This window comes from Lissotriton vulgaris, chromosome 2_2 (genome assembly GCF_964263255.1).
Source record: "Lissotriton vulgaris chromosome 2_2, aLisVul1.2, whole genome shotgun sequence".
Classification (NCBI taxonomy): Eukaryota; Metazoa; Chordata; class Amphibia; order Caudata; family Salamandridae; genus Lissotriton; species Lissotriton vulgaris.
Window position 1 is genome coordinate 194,088,059 of NC_141688.1, and position 15,566 is coordinate 194,103,624.

The following is a 15,566-nucleotide window of genomic DNA, read 5'->3' on the forward strand; positions in this document are numbered from 1 at the left end:
CCTAAAAGAGGTGGAACGGAGCAGAGCTCACTGGAGACATCCTAGCACGACGTGCAGTAAAAAATCTGGGGGACTGGAGCTTCTCACAAGAGTGTTCTACAAGGTAATGAAAGATGATTGGTTGAGACTAAATTCCTTTTTTAAATAATGACTGAGACAGGTTATTAAACCGAAAGGCATAGGGCCTCTACGGACTATGTCTATTATTGCTTTATGGCTCAGCTACGGAATGATTCAAGCATCTGAATCTCTGAAAGTTCCAATACGGGAGTAACACATGGGCTCTTGTAGGGTGCTTAAACAAAAATTAAAAGTAGCACCTGAAAAGAAAGCAGGGTAAGCAAGCAGTAATGCGTCTTATGCTCCAGGGGAGAGAGATACAAAAGGAGGAAGTAAAGTCCATTTCGACACTAATAAATAAAAAACAAACAAATGAGTGACAATAAAGCCAACCGGTTTTTAAAAATGGATGGGCTCTAAGCCCGCTGTAAGAGAACAACAAGACAGCATGTGCGCTGTCTAGTATGAGACCAAAAAATTGCAACGTGGAATGTTGCAAATAATGTATATTCTACATGTGCATGCTATGAAGACATTATGAGTATACATCTAGCGAGCTACAAAATAGCAAGTATGGTAGGGACATGCATAATATACCCCATGTAATGCAGACATCAGCAGGGATTATGAAAAAAAGTATTATTCTATTATACTATTCTAATTGAGGCTGTCAGTGGCAATGAGATTCACATGTCCCTATCACAATATACTCATTGGGAATAATATAACCAACAGCTTTTTTCTTCCGAAATGAGGCCATTTAATCTTCAATTTTTGTGATAGTGTTTTTTTTTTAATCTGAATCTTTCCTTTAAAATGATTAATTAAATCATAGATTTTCACTTTAAGAGACACCTTCTATCCAGTTTTTTAGCTGTGCTGCAAAGAGCCGTATGAAAGTGTTAAAAAATAATTAGTCAGGTAGGCCTGAATCATATACCGAAGCAATGCCACAATGACCATGCTGAAGGTTGCAATATATTTATAGTGCGGCTGCTATCACCATCAAGCCCAGCACATAGGTTTAGGAGTAATTGAGGTGGCTGCACAAGAGGTTACACATCTTTCCTGCATACTGGCTATAGAAAAGTCATAATTTTTGCCCTGATCACCCCCATTTTCTGAATGATACTGGTGGTTACTGACTCTAAAACTGCTAAGCGCTCTATTAACCAGTCCCATGGCTAGTGCTTTGTCCTTAAAATTGTATGGTGTTTGGATTTAATGCACTTAAGGGTGCACTGTAGTGGTGTCTAGTGTTATTTTAAAGCCAGTCCTGCCTTGCATGATGTTTTTAAAATAAAATAATGTCCAAATTCTACTTTGGAATTATAAGCAGTTTTAAAGTCTTTAACTACCATTTATAACATACAAGTAACCGCCAAGGTCTGCCCTAGGTGACCCAAGGGTATGGTGCCTGTTAATTAAAATCAGGGACATTATAAAATATGTTTTATAAGCCCGGGTGAGGGAAAAACCGCCAATTCGGTGCTGCTATTTCCATAGGCTAACATGGAAAGGCTCTATTTAACTTCAATATAGTATATCTTTTGATTGTAAATAGCTAGTAACATGATACAAAGTGTCAAAATAATAGTTACAATAAATCCCACAACTTGCCAAGGTTGGCTATATTATAAATATTACAAAAAAGTAGTTTTAGGATTTTCTTTCCCGAAGTTATCTAAAACATACCTGTAGCACCCTCTTCTGAATGGCAGCCTTTGATAGCCTGAGCCAAGCTGCTGCCTGATTAGGTGTTAGAAGGCATGAGGGGTGAAACAATAGAATCGTGTGCTATGTGGAGATATGCTGCCTGCAGATGCTAAGACAGGAAGTAGGATGGGCAGCCAAACTGGTCTTCAAGGGTAGAAGCACAGACCGCACAAGACACAGGCCCACCTCCTCTTCCTGCACCCCCAGCCTAATGGGAGCCCCTTTAATTAGATTAGGAGAGGGGTTGGAAGGGGAGTGTAGGGAAAGGTTAGCCACACCTGTGGGCTTGGTTAGTCAGACCTAAACTTCAAGTAGCGATTTTATCCTTTTTGATTTTTGCGGAGATGTGCATTCTGGGACAGGAAATATGCTACACTTCCCAGGAAGGGTTCATACCAGAGGGTGGCAACTTGAACTCTATTTGTTGGAAATACGCCTTCTCTTGCCAGCCTGGGTTGAGGAATAAATATGGAGGAGCTACACTGCGCCTCAGATCCCTGCTTGGAAACATCAGAAGAAGAAGAAAGACTGCCCTGCTGAATACTTGGGCTGCACAAGGAGAGGACTACACTCAAAAGGACTACACCTGCTGCACAATCAAGGCTTCACAAACAGAGGACTTTGCCTGGCTTCAAATATCATAAAGTGAACTACCTGATCAGCAACAGGAGGAAGAGTGCTAGAAGAAGTCTCCAAAATCATCTATAAAAACCCCACAAAGAACAGCTTCACCTAGACTTTCCTAGATTTAGCAAGTTCATTGTGGGAACTCTAGTGCCCAACCCAGACAGGCAAATCAAAGCTTTTTGGCTCTTGGCTGTTGTTGGGGACCTTCAATGACCCCCAAAAGACCTTCCAGAACAATCTTTGGAAGTTTGGAAACTTTTGGGAAAAAGCTTGATAAGTTTACTGACCTCGACGACGAGAGTCAAACCCGGCGACGTTGAGCCGCAACTCGGCCTGACTTGAAGGTTGTCCTGCTGGAAGTTCTGGAGCTCTTTAACATCAAAGACAAAGACCGCCAGGGCTCACTGATGCATCGCGCTGCAGTAAGCCATCGTCATCTAACTAGAAAACGGCTAAGCCAAGACGACCACTTCACATCAGAGAAAAAGCTCCAAAAAAACGTGACTAAAGGTAAAGCTAAAAACTTGACCTGTCCCAACCATTTTTCGTATCCGAACCGTGCTCCTTCACGGTCAGCCTAAAACTATGACTTGATCTCAGTCCAGCACTACCAAACAGCCACTGTAGGCACTTTTGTCACATTTAGGCGCTAGAAAGCACATTCTTGGATTTAATCTTTCAAAAATAATTTCTCTGGTTCCCTACACTGGGATTTGTTGTTTTGGTGTCCCTTTAAAGAAAAAAATATTCTCTATATAATATTCTCAATTATAAATTGGTGTTGGATTTTTATTGTGCATTGTGTTTTACTGATTACTGGATTAGTGATATTCAATGCTTTACATGCCAGTCTCCTTAGTAAAACCGGACTGCTCGTCAGCCAGGCTAGCAAGGGTTGAGCAAGGATAAATTTACTAAGACTCGACCCGAAGGTATTTGTGATGGTGGTATTGTTTCTAGCTGTAGGTACTTACTTGAACCTACTAATAAACCACCTACCAACACAGACAAAGTTAGTGACTTCCATGCATGCTGTCATCACACTAATTTGCGAGTGAAGCGATAGTCATGGATAACAACTGCATTACAGGAGAATGTCTGGGGAGGTCCATGATCCGCGTTACTAACTCGCATATCACACAGGCACTTCTGATGCACTAAGATAATGAGAACTGAAAACACAGGGAAATAAAAAGGAGTATCTTTCATGGAGCTGCCATAAAATTGACATTTTGAACAGAATGTGGTAGCTTCCAATTCTATAGCTGAAACTTACCAATGCATCGCCCAGTCCATATACAGTGCTGGTCGTACCTGGCTACGCATGAGTTACAGTTATGACAATGCACGGACCGTAGCGGCTTTTTTACCTGTGAAGGAACAATGAATGAAGAGGAATGAATAACCAGATGTATCTAAACATCATGTGCATCTGTTTACACTACCTTCAGTGGTCTTCATTTTCACAATTTCCATTAGTGACAAATCTTGAATGAAGGTGGTTCACTTTGCAAACATTTTTGGATACTCAAATACAACAGGTTTTTAAAAAGTCACTTGTAGTTCTCAATCCCACATAATAATTCACAGAAGCAGAATAAGTGGAATCTTTGAATTGAAAAGTGCAGTTATGAGTGTGAAAAGACTGCCACATGGTAAGCTTATGTAGGAATTTTAAAGGGTTCGTGCCAGGAAGCTAGCAATGAAAAATTAATTACACAAACAATTACAAATCTACCAGTCTGAGTATTCAATAATATTCACACATTGAAAAAAGTGGCAAAATTATACCCGGAAATGTATGGAATAACAGTGTACCTAGGAGGGAAGGAGGAGGAACCATTTAAACGTATTTATTAACTTGTGCTACACTAAGCCTCAACTGGTACTCTAGTCTATTTTGAAATAATTTGGCTGCTACTTCATAAGATTCATTGTGTGTTTATATTTCTTGTTAACACCACACAGCAAAATGTGAACTGCTTGTTTTTAAATGACATGTTCTCGCAGAACTTCTTTAGATACTATTCAAGGCTCCTTGTGCCTGCTCACTGTAGGCCATTCACTTATAAGTCTTACCACTGTTTATGTAACCAGATTTGATTGGCCACCTACAATGACAGAAGGTCAAACGGAGTGCATAATTATTCATTTAGTGGGATAGTGCTAAGATGGTGTATCATATGTTTTATAGTGAGGAATTTTGATTTGAGGTTACATTGCTACATTTGCTCATCCCCTGGGACAGCCCAATTTCCATTGTTTTTTAAGGTGAAAGTTACTATAAAAGACTTTCAATTTTAGGGTGAGAGATCTTTTTAGGGCTCTAATATGGATGCTATAAACTTATTTGCTGCACATTTTGCACTTAGCCTATTTTTCTGATTGTGTCCAATTCATCTGGTTTAAATGCTAAAAAGAATTCATATCAGATGAATTCGGAGCGGATTATTTGAGACGGTTATATTGTTTGTCTTTCTAGAGCAGGGGTCTTCAAACTGTGGGGCGCGACCCCCAGGGGGGCCGTGGAGCGATGCAAAGGGGGTCGCGCCTTCACAGTGTCACTTCTGCCCTGGCCTCCAGGGCTTTAGCCCCCCTCCTCCCCCATCCTGTATCTCAGCCCGGGCTGCTGCAGAGCAGCTCGCGCTCCTGGGGCCTCGGCTCTCCGGCCCGAGTTTTTCACGGGTCTTTAAAGACCATTAGCATATTTACAAGCCTTTGTTAACTGATTACCAAAGCTTAGTGTGCGACCAGTGCTTGGACAAGCCCTGGCTGGCAGTGTTAAACCCCCCCCCCTCCCACTCCCCGAAGTTCGGGTCTAGTGGATCCCCTGCTTCTGCCTATTATTTACATTTGTAGTGCGCTAAGGTTACCAAAAGGTGTCCTGGGGCTAATAACCATCTGCCTGCAATGTGAGAGAGGGATCCGGAGTTGGGAGAGGAGAGAAGAGAGGGATGGAAGGAAGGGGGTGAGAGGAAAGGGGCATGGGTAAACTGCTTATCTCTGCACAAGACCGCCACGGTTTGAATGCACCCTTGCTGCTCCCGGCCATGGCCAGGTGAGCTTCTAATGTGGTAGCGCATATTCCTGCGGATTGGGAGGCCCTTCACAGAGGTTGACTAGACATCTTTCTGATGCTAATTGCTGTATTTTGGTTATAAACTGGTACTGATGAGGTGAAATCTTTCCTCAGTATTACTCTGTTTAAAAAAATTCTAAATAATAAAGCAATACTACCCCAAAATACGCAGCATCACAAAACATTATTTACATTTTCTACTCACACAATTTAGTCAAGCCTGTCGCATAATTTGGTCCTCACCTTCCTCATAACCTAGAGGTTTAGAAATGTTTGTCAGGAGGGGGTCCTTACGCTTGAAAATGTTGACAGGGGGGTCTCAGCATCCAAAAGTTTGAAGACCTCTGTTCTAGAGTGTACTTTAAATGCGCCTTTGTTGTTCCCCTGCTTATTCAGCTCAAACTCTTGACAGACCAGTGCAACCAGCATGGGGTATGCATCACAATTTCCGTATGCTTCGCTTCCTGGCTCCTTTCTACGTTTCCCTTCATTACATTTGGAACATCTAAATCACTGTCTGCACCTGGCTTACAGTTAAATGGTTAGCAACTGTTTAATGTTCCGTACAGCGATGAAAAACGTCCTTCTCTATTCCCAGCAGAAAACGCGTCATCCCTTCTCTTGTCTTGGCAATGTGGTGTGAGGTGGATTCCCTTTCTCCATCTTGTTTGGTTCTGCTAGGTCTTCGACCAAAATGCACAGACATAGTGTGGTGAATACTGCACATTCAATATTTTTATCTGCTTGCCAAAAGCCTTTACCTGAAGGATAAGATGCTGCTTTCACGGGTCACAAACGTGTGCCTTTTCAGGGTAGACAGTAGGAATACTACTTAGCCGGACGTCAGGCAATGTTTGCCCCCACTGAAGCTTTTATGCATTTCATAAGCCAGTTTCAAAACACAAAATATGAACGAGGCACCCTAATTGAGAGATAACCTCATTAATTTCTTTGTTGTACCAGAACTAAATGGAATATGTGCAAAAACGTACTAGTGCTTTAGGAAGCGTTTTTTAAGACACTAAATTAATTTCTTTCTTCTACGTTTGTACATTTTATATGTAAACTTTTTTGTTGTTGCTGCTAACTGATAAACTGCTATTACTGTCTGATTCTTCTGCTGTCCCACATTAATGCATCTGTTTTGTAGAGTGCTTCCATGTGCTTTAAAACAAATCGATATTAATACTAGTTTTTCATCAGTTTCTTCCTTCTCAAAGCATCTTTTCGGTTTTAAGTATACATGAATCTGCTATTTTTGCATCACTTGTTATATGTTTTTTAAACATAGCGTTCTAGTCTATTGGTATGCCAAACAAACTGGTAGGCTTCCACAGCTGAGTGGGTTGCCACTAGCTTGTGACGTGTGTACAAGACTGCAAAACATTAACAAACAATTCTTGAGTCGTTCAACTATAACAAGAAGGTAACAAACGTCATATTTCTTTAGGCCATGTAATACGGGAGCATTGCAGTCGAGCTGTTCCAAATAAGAGTTTGTGGAGTGTCAGAATACAGTCCCAGACTAGACCAGTTCAAACGAAGCTCTAAAGGCACAAAGCCAACACTGCTTTGAGACCGAAATCCAGCAATGCAACACTTACCAGGCATGACGTGCAAAACATCCTGAAGTCCAAGCAGCCGGCTTCAGCAAGGGTAACAATGGTCTGAAAGGTACACAACATTTATGTTTTCATGTCTTTTACCAATAAATAAAACACACATTACAGCACGTAGCACCTGTGGTAAAAATATATCAAGACAGAGCGTGCAAGAAAGATGCGTTTAGATTATACTAATACCAAATTCTATTGTAAAAACCCATTTATTCTGCTAGCAGATCTAGATAGAAATATTATCAGAGTGCTCTGGCACAGCCGAAAGGCCACGCATATCACATTTGTAAGCACAAACAAATAAGATGACAGAACACATGTCTATCCTTCTTGGATTATGAAACAATGGGAGGAGAGAGTATGCTTGGCTTTCTTTGGGATGCAGGTGTTTCTCAAACTTCACTTGTGATAAGAGGTAGGGATATATAACCCCATAGCTACTCGTCCCATCCCATTACTCCACTCCAATCCACCTGGCAAGCAGTAGTAAGCATCACAAGACACCTAGCGGCACCAGTGCCCTTCAGTTTTTGTTCCTTCTATTCTCCCCACCCCTCTCACCTTTAGTCCTTAAATATTTTGTTCCTCCTAAACATAGTAATGTTATTCTACCACCAATTCCTTCTTTCAAAATTACTTTTATGGGGACACCTCCACCCTCTTCTTAGTCTCCTGCCGCCTACTATACTACTTTATTTAGGAACAAAGAACAGCAGGAGATGTACACACATTTCCTGTATACCAGAAGTAGTACAACACTGGCCACACAATTGGTTTTCCTCAGCACACTGTCCTAACTTCATCAAGGATGGTAGAAGCAGAGGTTGACAGCGTGGGCGCCAGACTTACCAAAACATCTGACTGGAAAAAAGATATCCGGAGCTTGAGATCTATCCCAATGTCAGAACTCCACTAGCTGGATGGGGCACATTTCTCCCTGAACCCGGTGCAGCAAGTACTTGATTGTTATCAATCACAAAGTCATGTGGTAGGCTCCTACTGTTGAATGTTGCTGTGATATGACATTGCCCTTGTAATAACATGCTATACTGGACTACTGATGTTTTTTCATATGACATAAGCAATTAGATACCTTCAGTCACAAATTTATGATAGGACCTTATTATGTTAGGTAGAACACACTTCCACCATAACTAGGCCATAGCATACAATGTCATACAAGTACAAAATGTAGAAATACAAAATAGAATCATGGGACAAACTTCAATACATGCATTCCTTACATACTACTTGCTGACACAGGGCAAAAAACTCAAGGTTGGAGTCTTTTTCCAGTTTTTAGAAGGAAATATATTTACCCGCTTCCTTTCTTCTTCTGAAGTCTTGATAAATCCAGGGTCCGTCCTCCAGGTCTTGTAGAAAAGGTAGAGAAGCAAGGTAGTGCTGAGAACGAATGGGATCTGAAAACCCACTTCGGCCAAATGTGTTGTTCAAGTTAAGGAATATACAAACATTTTAAACAAGTCTCCTCCTGGATGCAAAACACAGTAAAACTATCAATATTAAGCTTAACAGTATTCATGGAGGTACGTTTTCCTTAACAAATCATATGATTAATATTAAATCCTTCTGTTAGATATCATTACAGAAGTGTAGAAGATAAGTTGAATGCAATACAGCAGTCATGTAAATATTTTGTACTATACAAGCTTCTCAGTTGTATCTTGCAAATAGGACCTATAGATCTTTAAATACAATCCTTTATTGAGAGAACAATTTTTCAAATCTGTTTTATTAACCTCCTGTCAAGATTAAAAGCATTTTGCACCTACTCTTATATGGTGGTTTATATGTGACTTTTTCAGAAAATGCTGTTTCAGGACTCACATCATGAATCTACGTCTATCTTTCACTTAGTCAGAATGCGATCCATATTTTGGTTAAAAAAATAAATGAAAAACCTATAGATTTTAAATTTTGCATAGGGTGATTCTTGAAATACTCAAAAATATTGCTATAGTTTGAAAGTTTTTTTCAGCAGCAAATGTTAGTCCAGGAGGGGATAATATGCCGAGTGATAAGATAAGAAAAGAAGTGTAGGTTTGAAGGATAGAGGTGGTGGGCACAAGGGACCTTTTATGCACCAAGATGAGAAGTAAGTCCCCCAGTTCGTAAGGAGCGGAGATTGAAATCAATTAGTTTGATAAGTCAGGTTATGGTGCCAGCTACATACACCTTTCAATTCAACACTTAAAGAAGGGTTTATCTGCTGAAACCAAACCACACATAACAATATATCAAGTGAACTTAAAATGGGTCGCTCCAGAAAGGGGAATAAGAAATAGACTGGAAAAAAAATGCAGCTTATATGTTCCTGTAATATCAATATCACATTTCAGCATGCTGTATGTAGGGCTCTGATTACTGTCTTGCGTTTCCCAATTTACCTTTTGCTCTGCAATGGCATGATTGTTTAATCAGACTCTACATCTCAGAAAGTGTTGTGATGGTTCTAGTTTGAAAAGATCTTCAAATCATTAGAAAGTCATAACAATTAAATATTCAGCACATGTTCTTGCCGCATCTGTCACCCTGAACAATGTATTGACTACAAAGAACACGAGCGGGAGGTAAAATTACTAATACCTAGCTTCCATTTCTTACAGGGAACTTTTTACTAGTAGGATCTACAACTTGTCATGATCAGTCAGGGAAGAAAACAAGCATTTACAATGCAATGGTCTGGGCATTATTAAAGGTAGAGCTATTGGCATTGCTCATGACATTTTTTTATTATTTTTTTAAAATCATAAATAAATAGCATTGTCATTTACATTGCAATAGCTTAATCTTTTTTAAATAAATGGCATTGTCATTTACAATGCCAATAGCTTAATCACTCGCATATGCATGACCTATTGCATTTACACCCACACAGAGCTACCCATACACACATACACAGTCATTCACATAGAGCCACCCACACACACAGAGCCACCTACACAGAGTCACCCTCACACACACAGAGCCACCCTCACATAAATGTAAATGAATGTATACTTGTAAAGCGTACTGTTACCCCATCACTCGGGGCATCCTGGCGCTGTATACTGCTGGGGAACCCGTCCTGGCTTTCCCTGTGAGAGGGCACCCCCAAGGTGAAGCCAGGCATCCCGGCGCTGCTAGGGCCGTTGTGGAGATTAAGCAAGCTATTGCCCAAGGTTGCAGAGTGGGACCCATGGTTAGCGTAGGCACCTAGGCGAGAATTATCGAGTCCGCGGACGTTGACCCAAGACTCTGCTGCATTGGGAATTGAACCCTAGTCCCGGGCCGACCTCTGCTGCAGGGTCTACCAGTGAGCCACACTTCTCCACATAGAGCCACCTACAAAAAAAGCCACACACAGACAGAGCCACCCACACACAGAGATACCCACACAGATTCCCACATACAGAGATCCCCACACACAGACCTAGATCCCCGCACACAGAGATCCCCCCACACACACACACACAGATCCCCCCACACATAGAGATCCTCCCACACACACACACACACACACACACACACACACACAGAGAGATCCCCCCTCACACACACAGAGATCCCCACACACACAGAGATAGATCCCCACACACACAGAGATAGATCCCCACACACACAGAGATCCCCACACACACACACACAGAGATCCCCCCCACACACACACACTCAGATCCCCCCCACACACACACACACACACAGAGACCCACACACACACACACAGATCCCCCCCCCCACACACACACACAGAGAGATCCCCCCCCCACACACACACACACACACAGATAGATCCCCACACACACAGAGATCCCCACACACACACACACAGAGATCCCCCACACACACACAGATCCCCACACACACACACACAGATCCCCCCCCACACACACACACAGAGACCCACACACACACACACACACACACAGATCCCCCCCCCCACACACACACAGAGAGATCCCCCCCCCCCCCACACACACACAGAGATCCCCCCACACACACACACACAGATCCCAACACACACACACAGAGATCCCAACACACACAGAGGATGGGCAAAGCCAGGGAGACAATTTCATTTTCTACATTCATTCCTCTGTATTTACACCATCTAATGTGTAAAGAAAAACCTGGAGAATAATTTTGTACATTCGATTTGAACAACCAACACACAGGGCCACTGACACTATGCAACAACGGAAGATTTAATTATGTGGCATCTGCTACCTACAGCGAGGCAAAGCAAGCTACGCATCTGCTACCTACAGCAAGGTAAAGTAAGCTACGCATCCCCTACCTACAGCAAGGCAAAGCAAGCTATGGATCTGCTACCTACAGAAAACAAAGTAGGCAACACTACTCAGACAGGCTCAAGACATCTTGCTTGTGGAAAATTCAAACTATAAACATGATCAAAATACAATGATAAAAAGTGAAGACCACGGAGACAGGAGAATATACAATGAATAATATAGAGAGCAAAGAATAGCTGTACAACATATCGCCCAACGAAACGAAGAAAAGGTGCAATCCATGCCACCTTGATGAAAATATTCCTTGCGCTGACAATGGAGGAGACATTCCAAATGTTCCTAGAAGAGATGGAACACATTCAAGTGCTAGTACCCAAAGATGTTCTAAATGACAAATAAGCGCATAGTGATTGCTGCTGGATGGTAATCTCACAGAAATCATATTATTCAACCTACTGTTATGACAGTCCATCAGGGCACATATTATAGACAGTGACCACTGTGCATGAGTAGTCTCAGATGCCAGAGATAACCATAGCCCAGACACTACCGGTCTAGCAAACAATGCTCAACGGTGCTAGCTGGAATCACTTTCGCTAGGTCAGAAACCTTTTGGTGAGCAAAATGAACCTCACCCTTCCTTGGTCCTCATTTCAAAGATCTCCGGTTGGTCAGTGTTGAGCATTATAGTCTGCTTAGTCCTTTGTTTATTTCATTTGTGCTATTTGTAGTTTTGTATTTTCCATTTCGAGTTCAGGGCTACAATTACCAGCAAGAATAGTAAAAAAAACAACTGTGCTAAATAAAGGAGCTGCTTACAGCTGACATGAGAAATTTTACCGATACATATGCGGAAAAGTAAGAATGTACTGCCATTTTTATGAAGCAATTGAAATATGTGACCTAACTTATTTCACTGTGGGGAGCCTTAATTAGTGCTTGCCCTGCAGTCGGGTTCAGCTCAGCAAATGTGCCATTGAGACATATCTAGAGGGGATGCTAGTTTGCTAAGACGCCGTATGGGGAATGTGAAGGTCCCTTCTTTGTGGACATTTTTATAAAGTAACCTTATTCAGGAGTTTTGAAGATAGTTTAATAAAATCCTGAGCCTCTTGTGGCTTAAACACAATGCGGGCTGCACAGGCGGTGGAGTCCCCCCCTCGGGGGACTCAGGAGAAATGTGCCCGGGATACTTGAAGAGCCTTGTGGGCTTGGAACTAATGAATGCCCCCTAGAGCTTCACTGGGCTCTGTAGAAAGAATGCCTTCGGTGGAGTCCCGCCCGGGGGACACGGAACCTGAACGTGTGCCTGGGGCCTCTGGCTTCAATGACAGCAATGCCCTCTCACGCTGGAGCGCCCCGTAGGTCTACTCCGGGACCTGGACAAGAGGGAGGGGGAGCCCTTACTCACCGGGCTCTCTTCAGCGCTGCTCTTCGGCGAGGGCGGCGCCCTCCTCTTCACCCGGTCCTGCTTCTGGGGGCCGGGTGCTGGTAGTGGCGGCGGGCGGGGCTCTCATCCTCTGGAGAGCCCCGCGGGGGAGCCAGCACGCTTCTTCTCTCCGGACACCGGAAAACGGCCAGGCCCCGCCCACATCTTCACGGAGTCTGCCTGGCTTCCTGTCTCGGTGGGCCGCCAATGGCAGAGCGGCACTGAGCAGGGAGGCGGGCACAGCGTCTCCTCCACGATCCCCAGGGCCGGCAATGAATTATTTTCCTTAGTACGGGGTGGGCTCCCGTCCACCTACATAAATAAAACAGGTGGGCCCCCTCGAGGCTGCAACCTAGCGGGGCAATGCCGGGTGGGCACCGGCTTTAGCAAATAAGCGCTCCTAGGCGCTTAGAGGAGTGAATACCGCGCTCCCAAGCGCTAGTGACCAGATAAAGCGCTCCCAGGCGCTAGGGAAAGAATAAAGCGCTCCCAGCGCCTGCCAAGTGAGAAGGGGCATGCAGTACTCCATAGGTACACATGCCACAACCTCTGATACAACCACCCGCCATGGGATCCGAATACAGGGGGGAGTCCCGAATAGACACACCCCCATCAGATAGAATTACCAAACAATAAAAGCAGCAAAAGCGGCCGACCTAATCAGTGGGAGGGGGGCGGGAACAAAGACACGGACAGCGGGAGGGGGGCAGGAAAAAGACACGGCGGGGAACGAGAACAGCAGCGGCTGACCTAATCAGCGGGAGGGGGCGGGAACAAAGACACGGACAGCGGGAGGGGGGGCGGGAAAAAGATACGGCGGAGAACGAGACAGCAGCGGCCTACCTCATCGTAAAGAGCAGGAAAATGGCGGCCGCAAAGCTCCTAACATTTTCGGATTCGGGGGCATGTTTTGGCGTTCTGAGCGACGGATGATGTCACAGGTGGAAAGAAGACCAAAAACACGCCCCCGAATCTGAAAGGGACGGGGCTTGTTTGGAGTGACGCCTGTCTCCTCCAATGGCTGGCCTCCGTTTAGGAAGCCAGCCAATGGAGGAGAGAGGAGGAGAGAGGCGGGTTCAAGCCCCAATACTCCAAATCATTAAATCTCCGACCGGAGACTGCGCAAGCGCAGCCTTTACGTCCTCAACCGAAAATGCTGTACTGCAGTGAAATTATAGACACCGGAAACCAGGACTTTTTATTCCTACTACAAACAAAAATTAAAATGCTGTTTCTAGATCGATCAGTTATAATTCTGTTCACTGAGAATTTATAGGGAGCATTCTTAATTTCTGTTCCTTTCATTGTGTGTTAACACAAGAGCAGTGGTCATTCTACTTTCCTCAATTAATCCATTTGAAGGTCTTACAGAGGATGCGCAGGCTATTTAAAGTGGTGGAGGAGACAGCGTTTATTGTGCGAGGTCTGTAGGGGTGGGGGGGGGGGGGGGGGGGGGGGATTTCCGAGGGCGGTGGGCCACCAGGTGTTGTCCCAGGCGGAGGTGCAAGGTCCAAGGATGAGGACCTCTGACCTTCTCGGAGTTGAGTTTCAGGCAGCTGTCCTTCATCCAGTCTGCCACGTTCTTCATTCCGTACTGGAAACTGAGTCTGGTATCCTCGGGATTCCTCATGAGCGAGAGGATGAGCTGGGTGTCGTCGGCGTAGGATACGATACCGAGCCCGTGGTGTACTCCCAAGATGATGTTGGTGGGTTCAGAGAGGATGGCCGGAGAGGAAGGACTGGATCCAGTCGCGGGCAAACACTGAGGAATTCTACTAAAAATTCAGAGGCAAGTAGTGCAGGGTTATACAATACTAAAAATATCTTAATTTCTAGCATTGCTGTCAGGGCTATTACAACATGTTACATTTCTATGTGTCATACATTGGAATGCAAAAAGTAAGTTATATTGAGTATACTGACGCTAAATCACATGTCATGATTTCACAAAGGAACGTTGGATTCATCAACCACTATAGTGTAATTGTACGAATACTGTGATCTAAAGGGTCATATCAGCCAACTGTCACTGAAGCAAACAATGCTCAACCATCAATGTATAGAACTATACAACATATCTAGTTTTATTTTTCAGTCAAACATTTCCCCAGTAGCTACTATACCTGTAATATGATACAGCCATTATCTACCAACATAACTATTATTGCAAAAGAATGTATTCATTCATTGTCTTTCCTGTTCCTCAGGGGTATGCTTGGCAATGAAAAAGGATATCCGGTAGGAACAAAATAAACCAGGTCATGAAGATCCAGAAAATTGAACTGACGAAAAACGCTGTTGGCAAAAGTTGTTGGCTCTTGTATCCCAAAAAGCGTCTAGAAGAAAAGCAGATTTAAATTGAAATGTTTCTCCAGGATCTGTGGCTAAAGGAAGCATGTTAGTTATCTATAACAGTAATTTGGCAGCTTCTTTAACCTGAAACACATAGCGTGTGCTAGAAACTGCATCATTCATGCAGTCATACCAACCACAGGTATTTCTTTAATGCCTTGCCACATTTAGAGAGGCCACACACAATACCACACCACAACTACAGATTGTATTTTTACCACATCACGCTGTGCGTGAGGTGAAATGTGTATACACGTATGTGAACAGAAAGTACACTTATTACCTTATTACCTCACAAGGGAGGCCAGGTGTTAATTAATAATAAATGCTAGTTTCAAAGGTATTGTAAACTTACCTAATATTTAAATCTATTCTATTTTTTACATGTAATTCATAGATGTTACAACACAATTCTTTACTCCAACACGGAGGGT

The 15,566-nt window shown here is 43.3% G+C and overlaps 1 protein-coding gene across 1 annotated transcript in view; it reads right to left on the minus strand.

Annotated features, from left to right (window-relative positions):
* ZDHHC13 (zDHHC palmitoyltransferase 13) overlaps positions 1-15,566 on the minus strand; it is a 322,174-nt gene that overhangs the window by 92,751 nt on the left and 213,857 nt on the right. The window contains exons 10-13 of the mRNA XM_086959524.1: positions 15,016-15,116; positions 8,418-8,542; positions 7,087-7,149; positions 3,680-3,773 (exon numbers count right to left, since the gene is read on the minus strand). Of these exons, the coding sequence (XP_086815650.1) occupies positions 3,680-3,773; positions 7,087-7,149; positions 8,418-8,542; positions 15,016-15,116 (383 nt within the window). The remainder of the gene's footprint in view (positions 1-3,679; positions 3,774-7,086; positions 7,150-8,417; positions 8,543-15,015; positions 15,117-15,566) is intronic.